This window comes from Rhinichthys klamathensis, unplaced genomic scaffold, assembly GCF_029890125.1.
Source record: "Rhinichthys klamathensis goyatoka isolate OS25496 unplaced genomic scaffold, OSU_Roscu_1.1 h1tg000232l_1, whole genome shotgun sequence".
Lineage (NCBI taxonomy): Eukaryota > Metazoa > Chordata > Actinopteri > Cypriniformes > Leuciscidae > Rhinichthys > Rhinichthys klamathensis.
The window spans coordinates 582,571-599,807 of NW_026606756.1; the positions used below are offsets into that span (position 1 = coordinate 582,571).

Here is a 17,237-nt window from a genome sequence, read left to right on the forward strand (position 1 = left end):
AGGAATGAATAGAGGTGATGTTAAGCTGGCCACTCACTGGCGAAGGACATGAGTCCCCCGAAGCCATCGTTACTATTGTTGGAGATGGTGGAGTTCGGAGAGCTATTTCTGGAGTCTCCCTCCCCGTCAGATTCACCTGGAAGCTTCAGACTGCTGGGTCTCAATGGACGTGATGGCCTAAACACACACACAATTTAGGACTTTGAGTGCTGGCCTGTGCAACTGAGATATAAATTCTGTGTGTTTGTGTAGGACTATTAACAAATACATACTTGTTGCCATTAAGATTCTGATTGAATCGTGGTGTGTAACTCTCCTCCTGCTCATCTGCTTCTGCATCTTCTTCTGTAGGGAAGCCATACTGGGGTTCAAAATAGGGATTATCATACTCGCGCTTCTTATTGCCTGGGTCAACAGGCACCGGATCAGGACCGGGTCTTGTAAAAGGTGGAGCACCCAATCCTGGGACAGAGTTCTTGATGGGCACACTTGTTGTCGCCTCTACATCAACAGGTTCCTTCTGCTCCTGCACAAAGAAACACATACACTTTAGGTATAACGCCATATGAGGCTTTGCGCTAGATTCAGATAACACATGTAGTTTGAGCACTGACATGGTTGACTCCCTGTATGACTGTACTGGGGCTGGAACTGGCCGTGGTGCTGGAGCTGGACCGCAGCGGCTGGCTGTCCGCTGTCTCCAGGGGACCCTCTGGCTCTGGGTCACCGCTGTCCCCCTTAAACTCCTGGAAGTCATGGATCTCTACCTCATTTGCATCTCCCAGTGCAGCATGGGTCAGGGGGTCAACATCTAAAGAGCAAATAGAACAATTATGAAGCTGAACTTCTCAACAGTTCTGAGTTTAATCAAGATTGAGCTCTATAAAGTGATAAATAAGGCAAGAAAAAGAGTCTATGGTTAGGAAAAAATAGAGAAGCTAACTTGGTGTGTCCCCCTGTATGTCCCCTTTGATCATCTCATTCACAAAATCTCCAAGAGATGAGTAGGAAGAGCTGGAGTCATCATATGCTTCACTGTCACTACCACTGAAATAAATAGTAAACAATAACAAATAAATCAAATTTAAAATAGTCAAAAAACATTTTGAACACAAAAATCGATTTATGTAAAGTTTGGGTTTGGTAAGATTTTTTTAAATGTTTTGATAGAGGTCTCTTATGCTCAGCAAAGCTGCATTTATTTGATCAAAAATATAGTTAAAACAGTAATATTGTAAATTATTATTATAAATTAAAATTAAAAACTATTTTCTATTTTAAAATGTAATTCCTGTGATGGCAAAGCTGAATTTTCAGTCTTCAGTGTCACATCTCTCAAAAACCATTCCAATATGCTGCTTTGCTGCTGAAGTAACTCTTATTATCAATCAATGTTGAAAAAAGTTGTGCTGCTTAATTGTTTTGTTGAAAACATTTTTCAAGATTGTTTGATGAATATATTTTTTTTAAAGTACAGCATTTATTTTAAATAGAAAACTTTTTGTAACACTTTATTATTATAGTCTGCACTGTTTTTTTTATCAATTTAAATACACCCTTGCTGAATAAAAGTATTCATTTCTACAAATTCAAACATTCTAACCCCAAACTTTTGAATGGTAGTGTATGTATGTAAATGTAAAAAAGAATCAATAGCACATTTTTGTGAATGTGTATTAAGCTGCACGTTCACAAAAACTAATAGACACGTATAAGTGTGTATTTGGTGTTTTCAACCTGTCATCTGTTGGGTCTGAATCATTGGTCTCATCCTGCAGGGGTCCACTCAATGCCTCTGCCAGACGAGAGTTTCCATCGTACACACGGTAGAATACTGGCTGTAACTGATGGGCGTACCACTTAGGCTTATCGCCTATTAGAGAAGGGTCGTACACATCTGAAATACACACAGATACACTGACTACACACATAGTGGGAAACACATAATGGACAGTCTTTACAGTGAAACTGTACCTGCAGTTAAAGGGATAGTTCACTTTGAAATTAATTTTTGGTATGTTTTAGCTTACCTCAAGGGCATCCAAGATGTATGTGTCTTTGTTTCCGCAGTAGTTTCAATTTTAATATTTTTAGGTCAAACCGTTCTTGTCTGTCAGTCATATAATGCAGGTCTATGGTCACCACCTCAAAGAGTATGCACAGAGAAGTCCAAATTAAACATGATTTAATGACTCGTAAATGTAAGAACACATTGATGGCCTAAGACACGAAACGAGCGGTTTGTGTGAGAAAACGAACAGTATTTATATCGTTTTTACCTCTTGTAACCACAGCCACGTCAAAGTGATCTGAGGGCGCGAGCGCTTCGGTCTGTGGTTACAAGAGGTAAAAACGATATAAATACTGTTCGTTTTCTCACACAAACCGCTCGTTTCGTGTCTTAGGCCATCAATGTGTACTTACATTTACGAGTCATTAAATCATGTTTAATTTGGACTTCTCTGTGCATACTCTTTGAGGTGGTGACCATAGACCTGCATTATATGACTGACAGACAAGAACGGTTTGACCTAAAAATATCAAAATTTAAACTACTGCGGAAACAAAGACACCAACATCTTGGATGCCCTTGAGGTAAGCTAAAACATACCAAAAATTAATTTCAAAGTGAACTATCCCTTTAAGTTTAAAGCTGCCTTTACACTGCTTAGGAGAAGTTACAACTGAAGATAGGGCTGCGTGGAGTTGTCACCCTCTGCAGATGTAAGATTGGATTTAATTTTTTGCTAAGAGGAGAATCATCAATCATTTCTAACTTTATGATAAAGACCTGTTACATCTAGAATGGGCAGATATGAATAAAGTCAGTTATAATTATTTACATTATTTAACATTTACACTGTTTAACATTTGCCACAAGGGGGCAAAGTGTGACAGTCAAATCTGGAGGTCAAAGAAAAGGCAGCTTAAGGATGACGGATCAGGTATATCTATGTCTCTTACTGTTATGAATCCTTTGGAAAGCCAGGTTGGTGGGGTTGAGAGCCCACTCTCCATAGTACTCAACCGCTTGGGTGTGGGAGAGCTTTTCGGTGAATCCACTCCGCCGAGGGCGAGAGGCTAGGAAAGACGTGGCCTGGAATGCCACCACAGGACGGGGGAAAAGGCGCAGAGTGCGTGTGTGCATCTGGAACCCTTGTAGCACATTTGGAGAGTTGAAGAATCTCACCATCGCCACCCTAATGGCAAGATCAAAATCATGTAAAAGATCAAAATCATGTACATTATGGGGCAGAACAGAACAAATATTTTATGAGCAATTTTTTTGGCTTGTTTTAAATGTATTGTATGCAGCAAAAACAAAAACAATGGGTTTTATTCACTAATAACTGCATTGATTATCTGTATAATACACACAGGAGAAGTTCACAACGCATGCATGCCATGTGCACAAAATTTGTTCAAAGCATCGTTGCAATGTTAATAAATTTGGAGTACTCTAAATGAGTGACAGCATTTCGTTTATTCATTTACATAAAATGCGGCTAAATCACTTCCATTTAAAGAGTTTCCGCACAGACACGCTCTCGCCTGACAACACGCAGCAATATCCTCGAGCAATGCCAAGCGTGCTGTCCTCAAAGAATTCCATCTTAACATGTTTATAAGGCCACCAAGGGTATATGATTTTGCGTATGTGTGCTTTCAGTTGTTTGTAAATCCAGAATACATTTTAGCACAAAAGCTATTGATAAATCATAATTTAAATACAAGCATACAAACAGTTGTTGACTGAATGAGACTGACTGTATACGAATATTTGAAATTTTACAAATACATGTTATGGCTTTTGGACCTTTATATGTTAGAAAAAACGATTTTTCTAGATCCATTTGGTACCTAAAATGGTACTAAAATTACACAGTATTAACATAGAAACCCCGGTCAATCCCATCCCGTTAGTTAGAGTATACAATACTTTATACCTTGTGGCAACATCAACTGAGTCCACATCATTGCCGTAGATGAGCGGGTTGAACTCAGTGGAGGAGGGGGAGGCTTTGTCACGACCAGGGGGCAACAAAGACAACTCATGTCCATCCTGAAACTTCTCCAGATTCAGTATAGGCTGTGTGTTCAGACTCATGCTAGCCAGAGCCTGTATGGAGGAATTGATGAGAGAGCGAGAGAGAGAGAGAGAGAGAGAGAGAGAGAGAGAGGTGGAGGAGGAATATGGATACAGGAGAGATCAATTTAACAATGAATCCTGACAGGGAAGATTGAAGTAAGAGCACTATCGCCTCAGGCAATCATGCCTCACATTGCAGGCCTACATTAATTAACTTCTGTCTACAAACCTTCTGAATGGCAAAGGTGAAACAATTTTTATTTAAATAAGATTGCACAAAATTAGATTAAAGGGATAGTTCACCCAAAAATGAAAATTCTGTCATCATTTACACACTTCCAAACGCATTATCTTTTAATATCTATTTAATTTAGGCTGTTTATTTACATATATACACTGATAAACACATATACATAGAGCACATCAAATATGGAGCATGAAACATAAAAACGAACCTGAATGGTTCTTACAGAAGCTCAAATGTGCTTGCATGACACACAAGAAAAAAACCTCATGGGTTCTCACACGTCAAACAAGCACATTTGAGCTTTGGTTTACCATATTTGGTGTGCTCTATGTATGTGCATTGATCAGTGTTATGCATATATGTATGTGAGTAAAAGCCTAAATAAAATCTTTTCATTATATAAAGCGATCGTGTCTCTTCTGAATTTCGGAATTAATGGAGGGGCAGAAATCTCTCAGATTTCATTGAAAATGTCTTTATTTGTGTTCTGAATATGGATGAAAGTCTTTTATGTTTGAAATGACATGAGAGTGAGTAACTGATGACAGAACTTTCATTTTTGGGTGAACTAATCCTTTAAAGTTCTGAAAAAGTTACAGAGGGATGAGAGAGAAAGCAATTGCCTGAAACGACTGTGCTGCATAAAAAATGTAATCAAATAGTCAAAATGTTAGAGGGAAGGGTGCGGTCATCACATAGAGCCATTAACAAAGCACTCTGGGAATTCTGCCATTGCTCACTCAATGCCTCTCAGCTGGCATTCCATCAGACCCTGCGTTTGCCACGCCATTTGACCAAACCAATCGCATCATCTGCTCCTGCTACTTACAATGATTTTATTTTTATTTTTTTTGCTTTGGGTTAATGAGCATAATGTAAGTGAGAAGTTGCATTGGAACATGCTCAAGCCAAACATAGTGCTATAAGAAACGGGGGCTTCTGTAAGACCTTCATCACACAGAGAGAAGTGGAGGAAGAGTGCAGAGAGTTAGAGGCTATGGAGGCAAACACAGTCACAAGTGTGTGAGTTTCTGAGTGTGTTTATTCAAAGGGTGTGGAATAAAGAAGTATCTGTATGGCTTCAATATTTGTTAAGGTTACTGAGAGTGATAGGTCTACGAGTGTTGATGACAGGGGGAGAGACAGGAGTTATTTTTTCCGTGCACATTCAAAATGCAAAGATTTGTGAACCTTGGAATCGGAGGCGAAGATCTGCTTTTGGGTGATCACAGTCAACCTTACCAGACACTGAAGGACACAAGAAAACATGGAGGCAATGTCACATGACTACCTGTCACTGAGAAAGTTTAGGAAATCATGTGACTAAAAGTGAGTGGAGACAATTCAAGGCAGTAGAAAAAAAACACAGAGAGACAAAAAGAGAACACTTGAAGACACAACACGACCATTAACTGGACAGTATGAGTGCACACAGAAAGAAAAGACACACCAATCTGAAGAAAACCAGTGGGTTATGAGGTGGAAAGGGAAGCAGATCTCAAACAAACTTGTCAATGGAGAATGTGTACAAAACTTAAACCATATTTGGTAGGTGCTAGTCAAGATAAAATGGCATTCTCAACCTATTTTACTATTACTTCATTAATGTGATGAAGGTTTTTTTTTTAGGAGTGAAACAGGATTTTCAATGAACAAAAAGCAAAACAGGATACTCTTTTTGGTGATGTCACCCCAACCCCAAGTGAACAGAGTGAATTTTGATTTCATGTTGATGTTAAGGTCGGATGTTAACCTCTTAACCTGTCTTAACCCATTTGCCATTGCATGTTTAAAACAATAATATCTTAGTAAAAACCTAAAGTAATATTGCCAAACTATATATCATTTGAAAGTTTAAAATCTCTAGTTTTCATATTTGGTGGCTGTTATCTAAAATAAATTACAGAGGAGCAGAAATGTATCAATTTGCAACAAGAATATTTCATATTCATTAGGAGTATTTAGGCCTTTATTTTGAAATAACAATAAACATGAAAAATCATGAAAGATTGGTAGAAACCTCAGTTTGTTTTCATGCCATGAGTTCAAAAGATAACACCAATTCCATTTTATGAGAAAAAAAGGTCTGAAAATGTTTTAAATATAAAGAAAAATGTATGGATTCTCGATTTGTGATGCGGCTGCGAGCTATAACGCTATAATGTAGTCTTTATGCATTTATTAGAGGTTTAATTCAAATCAAATACTGCCAAACCACCCATACTACTTCTGAATAGGATGTCTACTTCCTAAATTGTATGAAAATTATGGAAATACATGGTTCAGATCACTCAAAACATATGAAAATGGAGGCGCCCTTATATGGGCAGTAATGGAGTCTGGTGTTCACCTAGTGAAAAAGTTGGGTACTGTGCCTGAATAAAATCTTACTAAAAAAGCTCATTTTTTGAGATATCAACCTAAAATTTGGAATACAACTTGTTCAGATTTTTATCTTTAATTTTCTTGCAGTTTTAGAGTAAAATATGTTTTGTAATATATATATTTTATATAAAATATTAATCATTATATTTTTACATTACAAAATTTCATAAACTCAAACTTATATAACTTTTTTTCTGTTTCATTTTTTTATAATTTCTAGACTTCTACAATAATCTGGAAAATGTCTTCTTTAAAACAAGACCAGCCATAGGTCTATATTCCAAAGCATTCCTGAATTACAACCATTTAAGTTTGGATAGTGATTTTTATGTCTATGCAAAAAAAAGGGGGGTGACAGTTAACAGGTTAAATAAAAATTTCTCTAAAATCTGAAGCTCGATTGAGTGAAAAATAGCACCGAATGACAGTGACAAGAAAAATATAAATTTCCATATTGGCTCATGGAGTTCTTGAACCACTGTCTCTCTCCAATTTTTTTTATCATTTTTTTGACACGACAGGGCACTACTGTACGTCTCTAAACCACTGAAAAAATTACCTTCAATCTAAATCAGGTTTTAAAACCATCATGATCTGAAAATGAGGACCTGATTAATGGTGATTCATAATGGCGAATGAAGACTCATGACTCACGATCTGTGAGACGCAACTGATGAGTCAGTGTATTGACTATTTTGGCTTGAGATATTACAATGACAGCATGATAATTATGTTTGATGCAAGATGAAACAAAATGGTAAATAAATTTGGCTGAGAAATTCTGCTACAGACTAACAAACACAAAGACAACAGATTGTGGTCAAATTAAATGCATCTCTATTAAAGAGACATGAGGAAGGGCAGTTTGTCAGTGTATCACAATGATCGATGACAAAACAGTGAAATGTTAATGGGGTTTGATTAAGCTCAGAGGTGCCCAGAATCAGGTCAGAAGCTCTAGATAAGGGTCTATGTGGGATTGTAAAGGGTTAAGCGAGAGAACTAGAACCATTATCGAGTCTATAGATGGGGAAACTCAAAACTTATTACCTCCAAGAGCTGGAACAAAAAAGGGGGAGAATATACAGTCATTACAATACATAAGTGATCAACTAAAAGATGAATTGGTAAACAAACTTTAGGAACATCAGAAAATGTCTTGTCTGCATTTGGCTTCAAATGATAGTTTAAAAATATCTGTGCATTGTCAGCCTTCTCTTTGGTTTAATTGCACTATTATAATTAATCATGTTTACAGCAGCTGCTAGATGACAGTATAATTACTATGCATTGCTACTAGAATCTAGTTAGTGCTCACTTCAGATTCACAGTTAATGGTAGGGTTCCTTAGAGAGATGAGAAGATCTGGTTCGTTTACCTGCTTCAAGTGTTTCTTCAGCTCAGAGGCCTCGGGTTCAGGAAGGGGAGGGAGCAATTCTGCATTGCTTGGAGCAATGACCTGCAGGGATAAAGATATACAACCCACATAAGACCGCTATATACACAATTTACAAACATGTTAGAATCCACAAACCCCTGTCTGGGTAGTTCCAGATCGTGTAAATAGACAATATACCTTGTTGCAGTCCAGATCCACTAACCAAACGTCATCTGGCATCTTAAAATCAGTTTTGTACAGGAAGAAACTGGCAGGCACACCAATGACATATGGAGTGGGTGCTAGCAGGAGCTAGAAAAAAAGAGATGTGTTTGACAGATACAAGGAGAGCAATGTTCCCTCTAAACTGCGCGCGTGCGCGCTCGCGCACTTCTGAAGCTGCGGCTGCACAGAAAGGAATAAAATGCCACGCAGAGGACTGACGCAAAATGTGTGGGGAAATCCATTTGATTGTAGTTTAAGTGAGAAATAATTTCAGTGCTCTGGTCACATATTCACTTTTCTTGAAAATATTTAGCTATTAGATCTATTTAAATGCTTCGTTTTTTTTTCATATTATAATAATATAATATGTAAACAAATTGAAGCATTTAAACTGATATATTATATCACTTAAAATACTTCAATTCGGGTGTTTTGTATTATATTATGCCTAATATATTTTATTATATTATAAGCCTAAATAAAGAATCTCACAAGGGTATTGTTTAGGGCTCATTGCCATTGTCAAAGGTTTGAAACCCCCTGCTAAAGAAAATATTGGAAATTCATAAGCAATAAACAATCATTTAACTTTGATGGTTTAATGCTTCCTGTACACAATTAATTGACTGTACAAAAACACTTTATGGTTTTCCCAAACCATCTCAGTGTAACAGTTTACTTTTCTTTCATACTATATTCTATTATTGTAAAGAATTGAACTGTCCTGCAGAAGATTTTGTCAATTATTTTTCATAGGATTTCTTGGTAAAGACTGTACAGTTAACAGCACTGTAAAAAAAAAAAAAAAAAATCTGGTAACCTAAAATGTGCTTCATTTAGTGACTTCTTAATTAACTGCTTGTTTTTCAAAAATATGATTTAATACCAATAAGTTACATCAAGGGTCAAATAAAATAGAAATGGCACATTCAAGTTAAAAGTTACAACTGAATGTTGAAACCATTGTGTTTCTACGTATGCTGAACAGGTCAGGTATAAAGAATATTTTTGCTCTGGTGGCGAAAAATATCCGCCCAATAGAAAAAAGTTTTGCTCAGCAAGAAAAAAAATTAGAGGGAACATTGAAGGAGAGCTTCATTGTTTATACACCAACTGCACAAAAATGATTTCATGTTACCTGTTCTGCGGAGGCCATGCAGGTGGGTAACAGTGGAATGACAGGAAACATGTACTCAAGGGGGTAAATCATTGCAACAAACGCCATGACGCTCATTGAGAGGGCGTTATAATCTCGGGACTGCAGTACCACCTACAGACAGCAGAGGGTGAAAGGAAGTCCCCTTGTTACTATCAGTGTGACCCACATAGACAAATTGAAGACTAGATCCGCATGAAACAGCAGATCTACAGACAACCATTAACCTGATTAATGACACAGCAATAATATATATTTCAAAAGCTTGCTCTCTCCAATACTCTTGGTAAATACAGCATAAAAGATTTTAAAAATGTTTACATCAGTACCTCTCTCACTATGCATGCACGACTATCATTTTAAACACAAAACTTAAAGGATATTTGTGAGACATTAAGTGCCAAAAATACAACAAGCTCAGAAGAAAATTCAGAATTACACTACTCCTATACGAGTTTAAAATAGCAATGCACTATGAAAATTCAGGTCAATAGCGCAAGTCATTAATCATACTAATTTTGTATTAAAATAAAATTAATGAAAATTCATTTCAACTGCTACAAATGAATATATATATATAAATATATGCCAGTGTTGTATAGATCAGTGGTTCCCAAACTTGCGTGTACCCCCTGAGGCATTTAACATCCTTCTGTGTACCCCCTCTCTTCCATTTAGACTGCAGTCACACCTTTTCCATTAAGAGACAATTTTTGCCCCCTTAAAAGTACAGTATGCAATTTCTCAAAATCGTTGTTGAACACCGTTGATATTTAAAATCAACCCAAACAAACACACACACACACAACACTCCCTTCATTGCTCTGCCCCCAAAATGCACACGAATAATAAAGCGAAGATGGCAATGGAAGCACAAAAAAAATGAACATACCGTACACAAGAGTATACAAGCAAGAGTTTATTGTTAGTCGCTCGCATCAAAATCAACGTTACTCACGTATAGAGCAGAAACAATGCAACCTCAGCGTCCATTTTCAGGCCTTCTCGCTGATTTATCTCCAGCGTTGGAAAGCTTTTCTAATATTAACGTGGATCCTAAAGCTCTTGCCTGATCATAACCCTTCTTTTTCTGGTCTTTACTCTTTTGTAATGTCTCTCTCAGCCATCTCTGTTGCTCAACTCAGCTCTCCCATTATGAGTGGACACGCCCCCTACTGCTTATTGGCTACAAGTGTGTTGAGGTGCTCGGTCCGATCCACTTTTTAACAGCGTTTTTCAAAATACGCTTACTGCACCTTTAAATTAATTTTCCAGTGCATTGTTACCTTTGCAAATACCCTTATGAAAATAAAGAACGTTTTAAATAAAAAAAAATTTAATAGAGAGATATGCAATGATGGTAAAAACAAAGCGATACATTTAAATATTAAACTTAAACCACCAGTAGGTGGCGTAAGTCACTGTCTTAATGAGTGAGTCATCATCGAGTCATTCATTCATTCAGTAACGAAGCAAGTGGCTGTATTTATAAATGGGTCAATGAACCATTGACTCTTACGATTCGTTCAAAGCCGCTGTTTCTTTCATGAAACACCGCTGTTTGCTTCAGTTCTGCTGTGGCTTTCGTTGGAACTATTATTTTGTTGCAAAACAGAGCAAACAATACTAACTGTTTAAAATGTACATAACTTAATATTACCCCTCTGTTTGTTGAACTGCTGTATAAAATCAATGTCACATTCGCAATCGTGTGGATATTCAGAAAAAAAAAAATAGCATTCTGCTCATATAATATACAATCAACATTAAAAACAAGAACTCACACCGGGTATGTTTTTGCATTGAAGAGAGTTTGAATCTTAAATGTATCTCTATGTACAGCCTGTGCCTATATTTGTTTCTTATGCTAGTAAGTGCTAAAACCCCACTTTTACAAAGGTGCATTGTCGAGAATGGCAGTAATGTAGTGCGATTTGCTAAGGCAGCTTACTCTGCATCATATGCACACTGCTTGTGAGGATGCAGTCAGTTTTGACAGCAAAAGATGAGGTAATTTGATTGGATGTCATGTATTTGACCTTTTATGGCATTTTGCCTGTTAGAAATACATGCTCGGTTTTAATGTTATTTTAAGGTGGGGGTAGAATTAAATGAATGGCAAAACTCAGCATGTTGTTTGCGTACCTCACACACCGCTAGGTTTGGGAACCACTGGAATATATTAGGATCTGGCTGATAATCATTTTCATGCTATGATGATAGCAAGATATAATATAAATGGTCAATATTACAATTTTATATACAATTTTATAAAATAAAATATAATTATGTCTAGATAAATTGAAAATTAATTTTGAGTAGTATAATAAAATTACATAATAATATGAATATAAAATTCTTATATTTAAGTGTAAATTACTAGTGCAAAGGTAATCTAAATGAAAAAATAGGGGAAATTAGCATAAACAATTAAATATCCAATATTGACTAATACCGATATATATATATATATATATATATATATATATATAAAAAAAAAACTAATATCGGCCAATAACTAATAAGGTACTGCTATATGGTGCATGCGTTAAGTACCATGGTATTTCTGGACATTTACCATGGTGGTACCATGCTCTTTGATGTATCTTATAGTACCATGAAAATAGTACACAAATATGGTAATCTATGGGCCTATGTCATCTGATAGAGTGAAGTTGTGTTCCTCTGGCCATCCATACCTTGTGTTCCAGCAGAATGCAGGCCAGGACCTGCAGACAAGCATCGACTCCCAGCAGCTCCAGGGGCAGATGGAGAGGGAAGTCTACAATGCTGAAGCGGGACGGGTCTGGAAGGGCAAAGGTCAGTCCAGGCTGCAGCTCGTGGGGCAGTACTTCCACGTCAACACGTCGCTGACCAGCGACAGGCACTGGGGAATGCAGAAGGCGATATACCCATGACTCGATCTCCCTCAGGTCCTGTAGCACCTGACTGCCCTTCTCCTTTTCCTCAACGGACAGAGCGCCTGTGAACACACGCCACATTGTGTCCCTGGGGGAGAGAAATACACACATATTTACATTTTTCTATAAGGATCAGGGCTCAGGTTCAAAAGTACAACCAAGAATAAGTATGACAAGCTCTCTTCCCCTTTCAGTTATCTTTGTTCATATTGCTGAACTTTTCTATTTCATTCCTTGAATTTTTTAACTTTTAATAGTTGTTCATTAATTGGTTTTCAAACTGTCCAGTACATTAAGGCATTGTCTTGATTCAGTGGTCTATTCTAGAGCCTGGAGGACAGAAATAGCACAAAAACAGTGGCAGCTGGCATCTACGGTTCAGGATTAAACTACTAGCCAAATCACTTTAAGTAAAATGATGGTACCGCAGTGATCAGGCACAAAGTTCAAAAGCTCTACAAGCACTAGATAACACCATAACATACAAAGTGTATGTTAACTAGACAAACCATGATGCCCAGAAAACTCAAAAAAGTATGCTTTCTTCTCTGAGGTGAATATCTCCAGACTGGAACTTCGGTTGTCAGATGACAGTCAACACACAGATACACAACACAACAGATACATTCAGCACAGAGAAGGAAGTACATGGATAATTACTTGGGTTTTTATAGGTTTTTTGTTGTGTTAAGATTGATTATTCAAAAAGGTGCACTTATGGCTTTTCCTGGGTAAGACAAAGTAAACTGCAGCAATAATACAGTCTCGTGTACAGCAAACCAACAACCAAGGTCAAATTTTTCAATAAATAACAAATTAACTTTTAATAATCTAATAATACAATTACAAACCCTATGTATGTTTCTGCCTGTCTCCCGAGCACTTGGAATATAGTCGCAATGGATCATTCTGTGATCAAGTTTGACTTTGATGAGAACACCAGGATGAGAAAAGAATGACTTAATTTTTATTTGTGGGTTAACTATTTCTTTAATACCAACTGAGCATCATTAGAATAGCACCCAAGAATTATTGCTGACCATGTCCAATCCAGATTTATTAAAATCCATACAGTGCCCTCCAAAAGTTAAGACCCCTCCATTATTCAATCTCCTCCCAGGCAAAGAGGGGTTTGAATAATGTCAGCATGTAACCTTACGTTTTCTTGCAGAGCCGGGGCCCACTAGAGGGCCTCATCAAACTTCCAAGGGTTTAAGTCACATGATGACTTAAAAGTATTTAAATGTATAATTATTACTATATTAAAATAATCTAACTCTAATCTAAATGCTAAAACAAACATAAAAGCAAGATGTAAACAAGTCATATTTCAGTTTACATCTTGAATATTGCGTTGGAAAACGGGGGGCCTTCAAGTCAAAAAGGTTGAGAACAACTGCATTAAGAGTAACTTGCAATTATCATTGGAGACCAGCAAATATGATTTTCTATTTGAATATAATACTGGTTTTAGTTTGCCAAGGCTTTTCTGGTACATCATTTATCCCTACATAACACAGTGCCTTCTTTTAAAGATCCAGACAGGCCAGACTATGGTTGTGTGGGCTGAGTGGAGGTACTGCAGTAAGTCATAATTGGTTCATCTGAGAACTCCCACTTCTCACAGCTGCTCTCTGAGAACAGTCAGTGGCCTCAATCTGTCACACAGCCTGTCTCCACCAGCTCCACACACTCTCTAGCTCTTAACGTGTTCTGTTCTCTCACTCTACCCGTCGTTATCTTTTCCCCCTCCACTGTCAATTTGCGGTGTCAAAACCACTGAGACCGACGTCTTTATTAATCTGTGGTGTAGCTGCATATAGTTAAACTGTTGCATATTAAGACAGGCCTGTTTAGGGACATGAATGCTAATACATATTGACTCTCTAGCCAACCACAGTTCTGCACTGAAATATGACGCTAATGCAATATCCTAATATGCAAAACAGTTGCATATTATACGTGTTGCACCTGCACCTTTTGACTAATGAAGTTACATACTTTTACTGTCATTTCAATTACTAGATAACAAAAAACAAACAAAAAAAACAACATTTTTATACAGATTTCACAAAAAAAAAAAAGAGCAATCATCTACCCAATTAAGTATTTTAGAACTGGCCATAAATAAAAACATACACTACCATTTACAAGTTAAATTTTTTTTAAGGCCAGTAAGATTTTTTTAAATGTTTTTGAAAGAAGTCTCTTATGCTTAACAAGGCTGCATTTGTTTGATTAAAAATACGTACAGTAAAACAGTAATATTAGACAGATACCTCTGATAACAGATCACTCTAAATTGTAATGTGGACAACATACATTCTATAAAGCTGCTATTTTCTGTAAAGCTGCATTGAAACGATGTGTATTGTGAAAAGCGCTATACAAATAAATATGTATTGAATTGAATATTGTGTAATTTATTCCTGTGATGGCAAATTATGAATTTTCTTATTTCTTTTAGAATGATCCTTCAAAAATCATTCTAATATGCTGATTTGGTGCTCAAGTAACATTTCGTATTATTCTTAATGCTGAAAACCATTGTGCTGCTTAATATTTTTGTAGAAACCGAGATGCATTTTTTCAGGATTCTTTGATGAATAGTTCAAAAGATAAGCATTTGGTATTTACTGGCTCTTTTTATCAATCTAACGTGTCCTTGCTAAATAAAAGTAAAAAAAAAAGAAGAAAAATTCTTACTGAGTCAAATTTTGAACAGTTGTGTATATTCAGATTATGCGTATATGAAATCTGGACTTTTCCAGGCCTGGACATTACAATTTTAAAATTCCCCTTATACTTCCTGGATTTCCATAACCGCAGGTTTCCTGTGTTTCATTAAAAGAGAACAACAATAGTGAAACTGAGTTTAAGCTGATAAAGTGAAAACTGATTTCTGGTTTGATGATTAGGCAATTGGACTGGCATATGGCTATTCTCACACAGAGTAGCCCAGTTGAGAACAGTATGACGCATGGTGTGTTTTGTCATTACAAGGTTGAGTAGTGCATACTGAAAGCTACAAATGTGGGTAAAGCCAAGGTCACTGCAGTACTGAGAGAACATGATGACACACTCACTGCAAAGTCACTATGTGGCAAATATACACACAGTAAACTCTTGATGGTGTCTGAGTCATTTCTATTTGAAATGTTCACTATAATGTGACATAAGGCCATGTTTGAGACTGCCAAGTAGGTAGGCACTCTAATTAAAACAATAAATTAGGGTGTACTTAGGCACAACGCAAGAATAAACTAAGCTTTCACCAAGTAATATAGTCCATTAGCCAAACTGTTGGCTGTTTACGATTGTCAAGAGCACGATTATGCGCTGATATTTCCAATAGCTTTAAGTTTGATTAATTTTTATAAACAAACAGATTCATGCTTTACGTCTGTTTTCATGACTGAAATTGTCGCCTCGCGTCTGCTGTGTCTGGGACAAAAAGCTGTACTTGAACACACCGCAAAGATTACTGCCAACCAGCACATACGTTCTGCCTGTAAGTAATAACTGTATTATAAGCAGCTCTCTACATTCGTCATTTAAATAGGGAAACTTAAACTAGGACGGCAGATAGGCCTATACGAACCGTAAACAAAGCAGTGCTTGCTTACCATTTTGAACATAAATTATGTTGAATACTTTCTTCATTCCAGGCAGCTAATGTTGATATGTAAGTATTCGCATATTGGAATGCTCAGGTAAGATGACGTAAGATGACTTCTTTGCTGGCTTTCATTAGTTTCACTTTTATTCTCATGCACGCACCGACTCTCTCGCTATGCTGAATCGGCCGAACTGTCATCGACGGGGGCCTGACTACAGCCGATGTGTGGAACACACTGCAAAAACTAGCTCAGACAGACGCTCATCGATGGCCCGACATTGGCCGACCGTCTGCTTGGTGTGTCACAACCTTAAACACAGGAGGAATCTGATTCTGTATCATTACTTTTAATCCTCCGTCAAAGGAAAACCACAAAAACAACAATGAAGCATACAGTGAAACATACAGTGAAGATGGTTATTGGTCACCTATTCATTTTAAGGCCCATTCACACTAGGCCACAACTATAATGATAATGTCCAATAATGTTGGGAGTCATTATTGTTACAGCTGTGGTGTGGACTTCCTGTGTGTGAATGGGTCTTTATAGTATGATTATTGACAAACACAAACTACCACTAACTATGGACTAACACTTAGCAATGTAAATGTAGCATCAGGCAAAAGCTGAAGTCACAGATGCCATTGTAGAAATACTCCATTTCCAGTCAGCCATGAATAATTAATTCCAAAAGCAAAAGTGTCCTATAACTGAGGGTTTCTGAAAAATTGAGTCATGAGATCTTGACATATTCAAAATGACGTGACTCTACCCACTGTATAATAAAACAGCTTCTCTATGACTGGAGTCTTCATCTCATCTCAGATGTTTTTCCATTCATACCTTTAATTGCAAAAAAAAAAAAAAACTCTGAATGCTTAATAAACATTTAAATTTGAAATGCAGATGATCAGAATTCAACTGAATGAGCAAGAAAAAGATAAAAAAGATTGAAAAAAATTGCATCTACATGGAATATATGAACTACTTCACTACAACTGAACACTCAACACAGGCTATGGCAAGGCGTTTTAACTTTTATTCATTTCCAGGATATGAATTGTTGATATCAAGAATTACATTTTTGATATCAACAATTGAATTCTTGATATCAACAATTGAATTTTTGATATCAACAATTGTATTTTCACTAGTGAAATGTCACCATAGGCTGCCATTCAAAATCAATTGTTGATATCAAGAATTGATTTCTTA

General features: G+C 36.8%; 2 protein-coding genes across 46 annotated transcripts in view; one reads left to right on the forward strand and one right to left on the reverse strand.

Moving 5' to 3' along the window:
• The window catches only part of fibinb (fin bud initiation factor b), a 63,454-nt gene extending 46,396 nt beyond the window's left edge, over nt 1-17,058 (forward strand). Inside the window, exon 2 of the mRNA XM_056265437.1 lies at nt 17,034-17,058. The gene's annotated coding sequence lies outside the window, so the exon portion shown is untranslated. The remainder of the gene's footprint in view (nt 1-17,033) is intronic.
• Nucleotides 1-17,237, reverse strand: part of madd (MAP-kinase activating death domain) — a 59,369-nt gene that overhangs the window by 25,695 nt on the left and 16,437 nt on the right. For 27 of the 45 annotated variants that reach the window (XM_056265406.1, XM_056265405.1, XM_056265399.1 and 24 more), the window contains exons 5-16: nt 12,181-12,490; nt 9,464-9,595; nt 8,299-8,412; nt 8,101-8,181; nt 5,529-5,585; nt 3,948-4,120; nt 2,965-3,200; nt 1,738-1,897; nt 944-1,047; nt 615-811; nt 273-526; nt 38-177 (exon numbers count right to left, since the gene is read on the reverse strand). In XM_056265406.1, coding sequence (XP_056121381.1) covers nt 38-177; nt 273-526; nt 615-811; nt 944-1,047; nt 1,738-1,897; nt 2,965-3,200; nt 3,948-4,120; nt 5,529-5,585; nt 8,101-8,181; nt 8,299-8,412; nt 9,464-9,595; nt 12,181-12,490 — 1,958 coding nt within the window. The remainder of the gene's footprint in view (nt 1-37; nt 178-272; nt 527-614; nt 812-943; nt 1,048-1,737; nt 1,898-2,964; nt 3,201-3,947; nt 4,121-5,528; nt 5,586-8,100; nt 8,182-8,298; nt 8,413-9,463; nt 9,596-12,180; nt 12,491-17,237) is intronic. The other 18 variants (XM_056265411.1, XM_056265410.1, XM_056265403.1 and 15 more) reach the window with 1 other exon arrangement.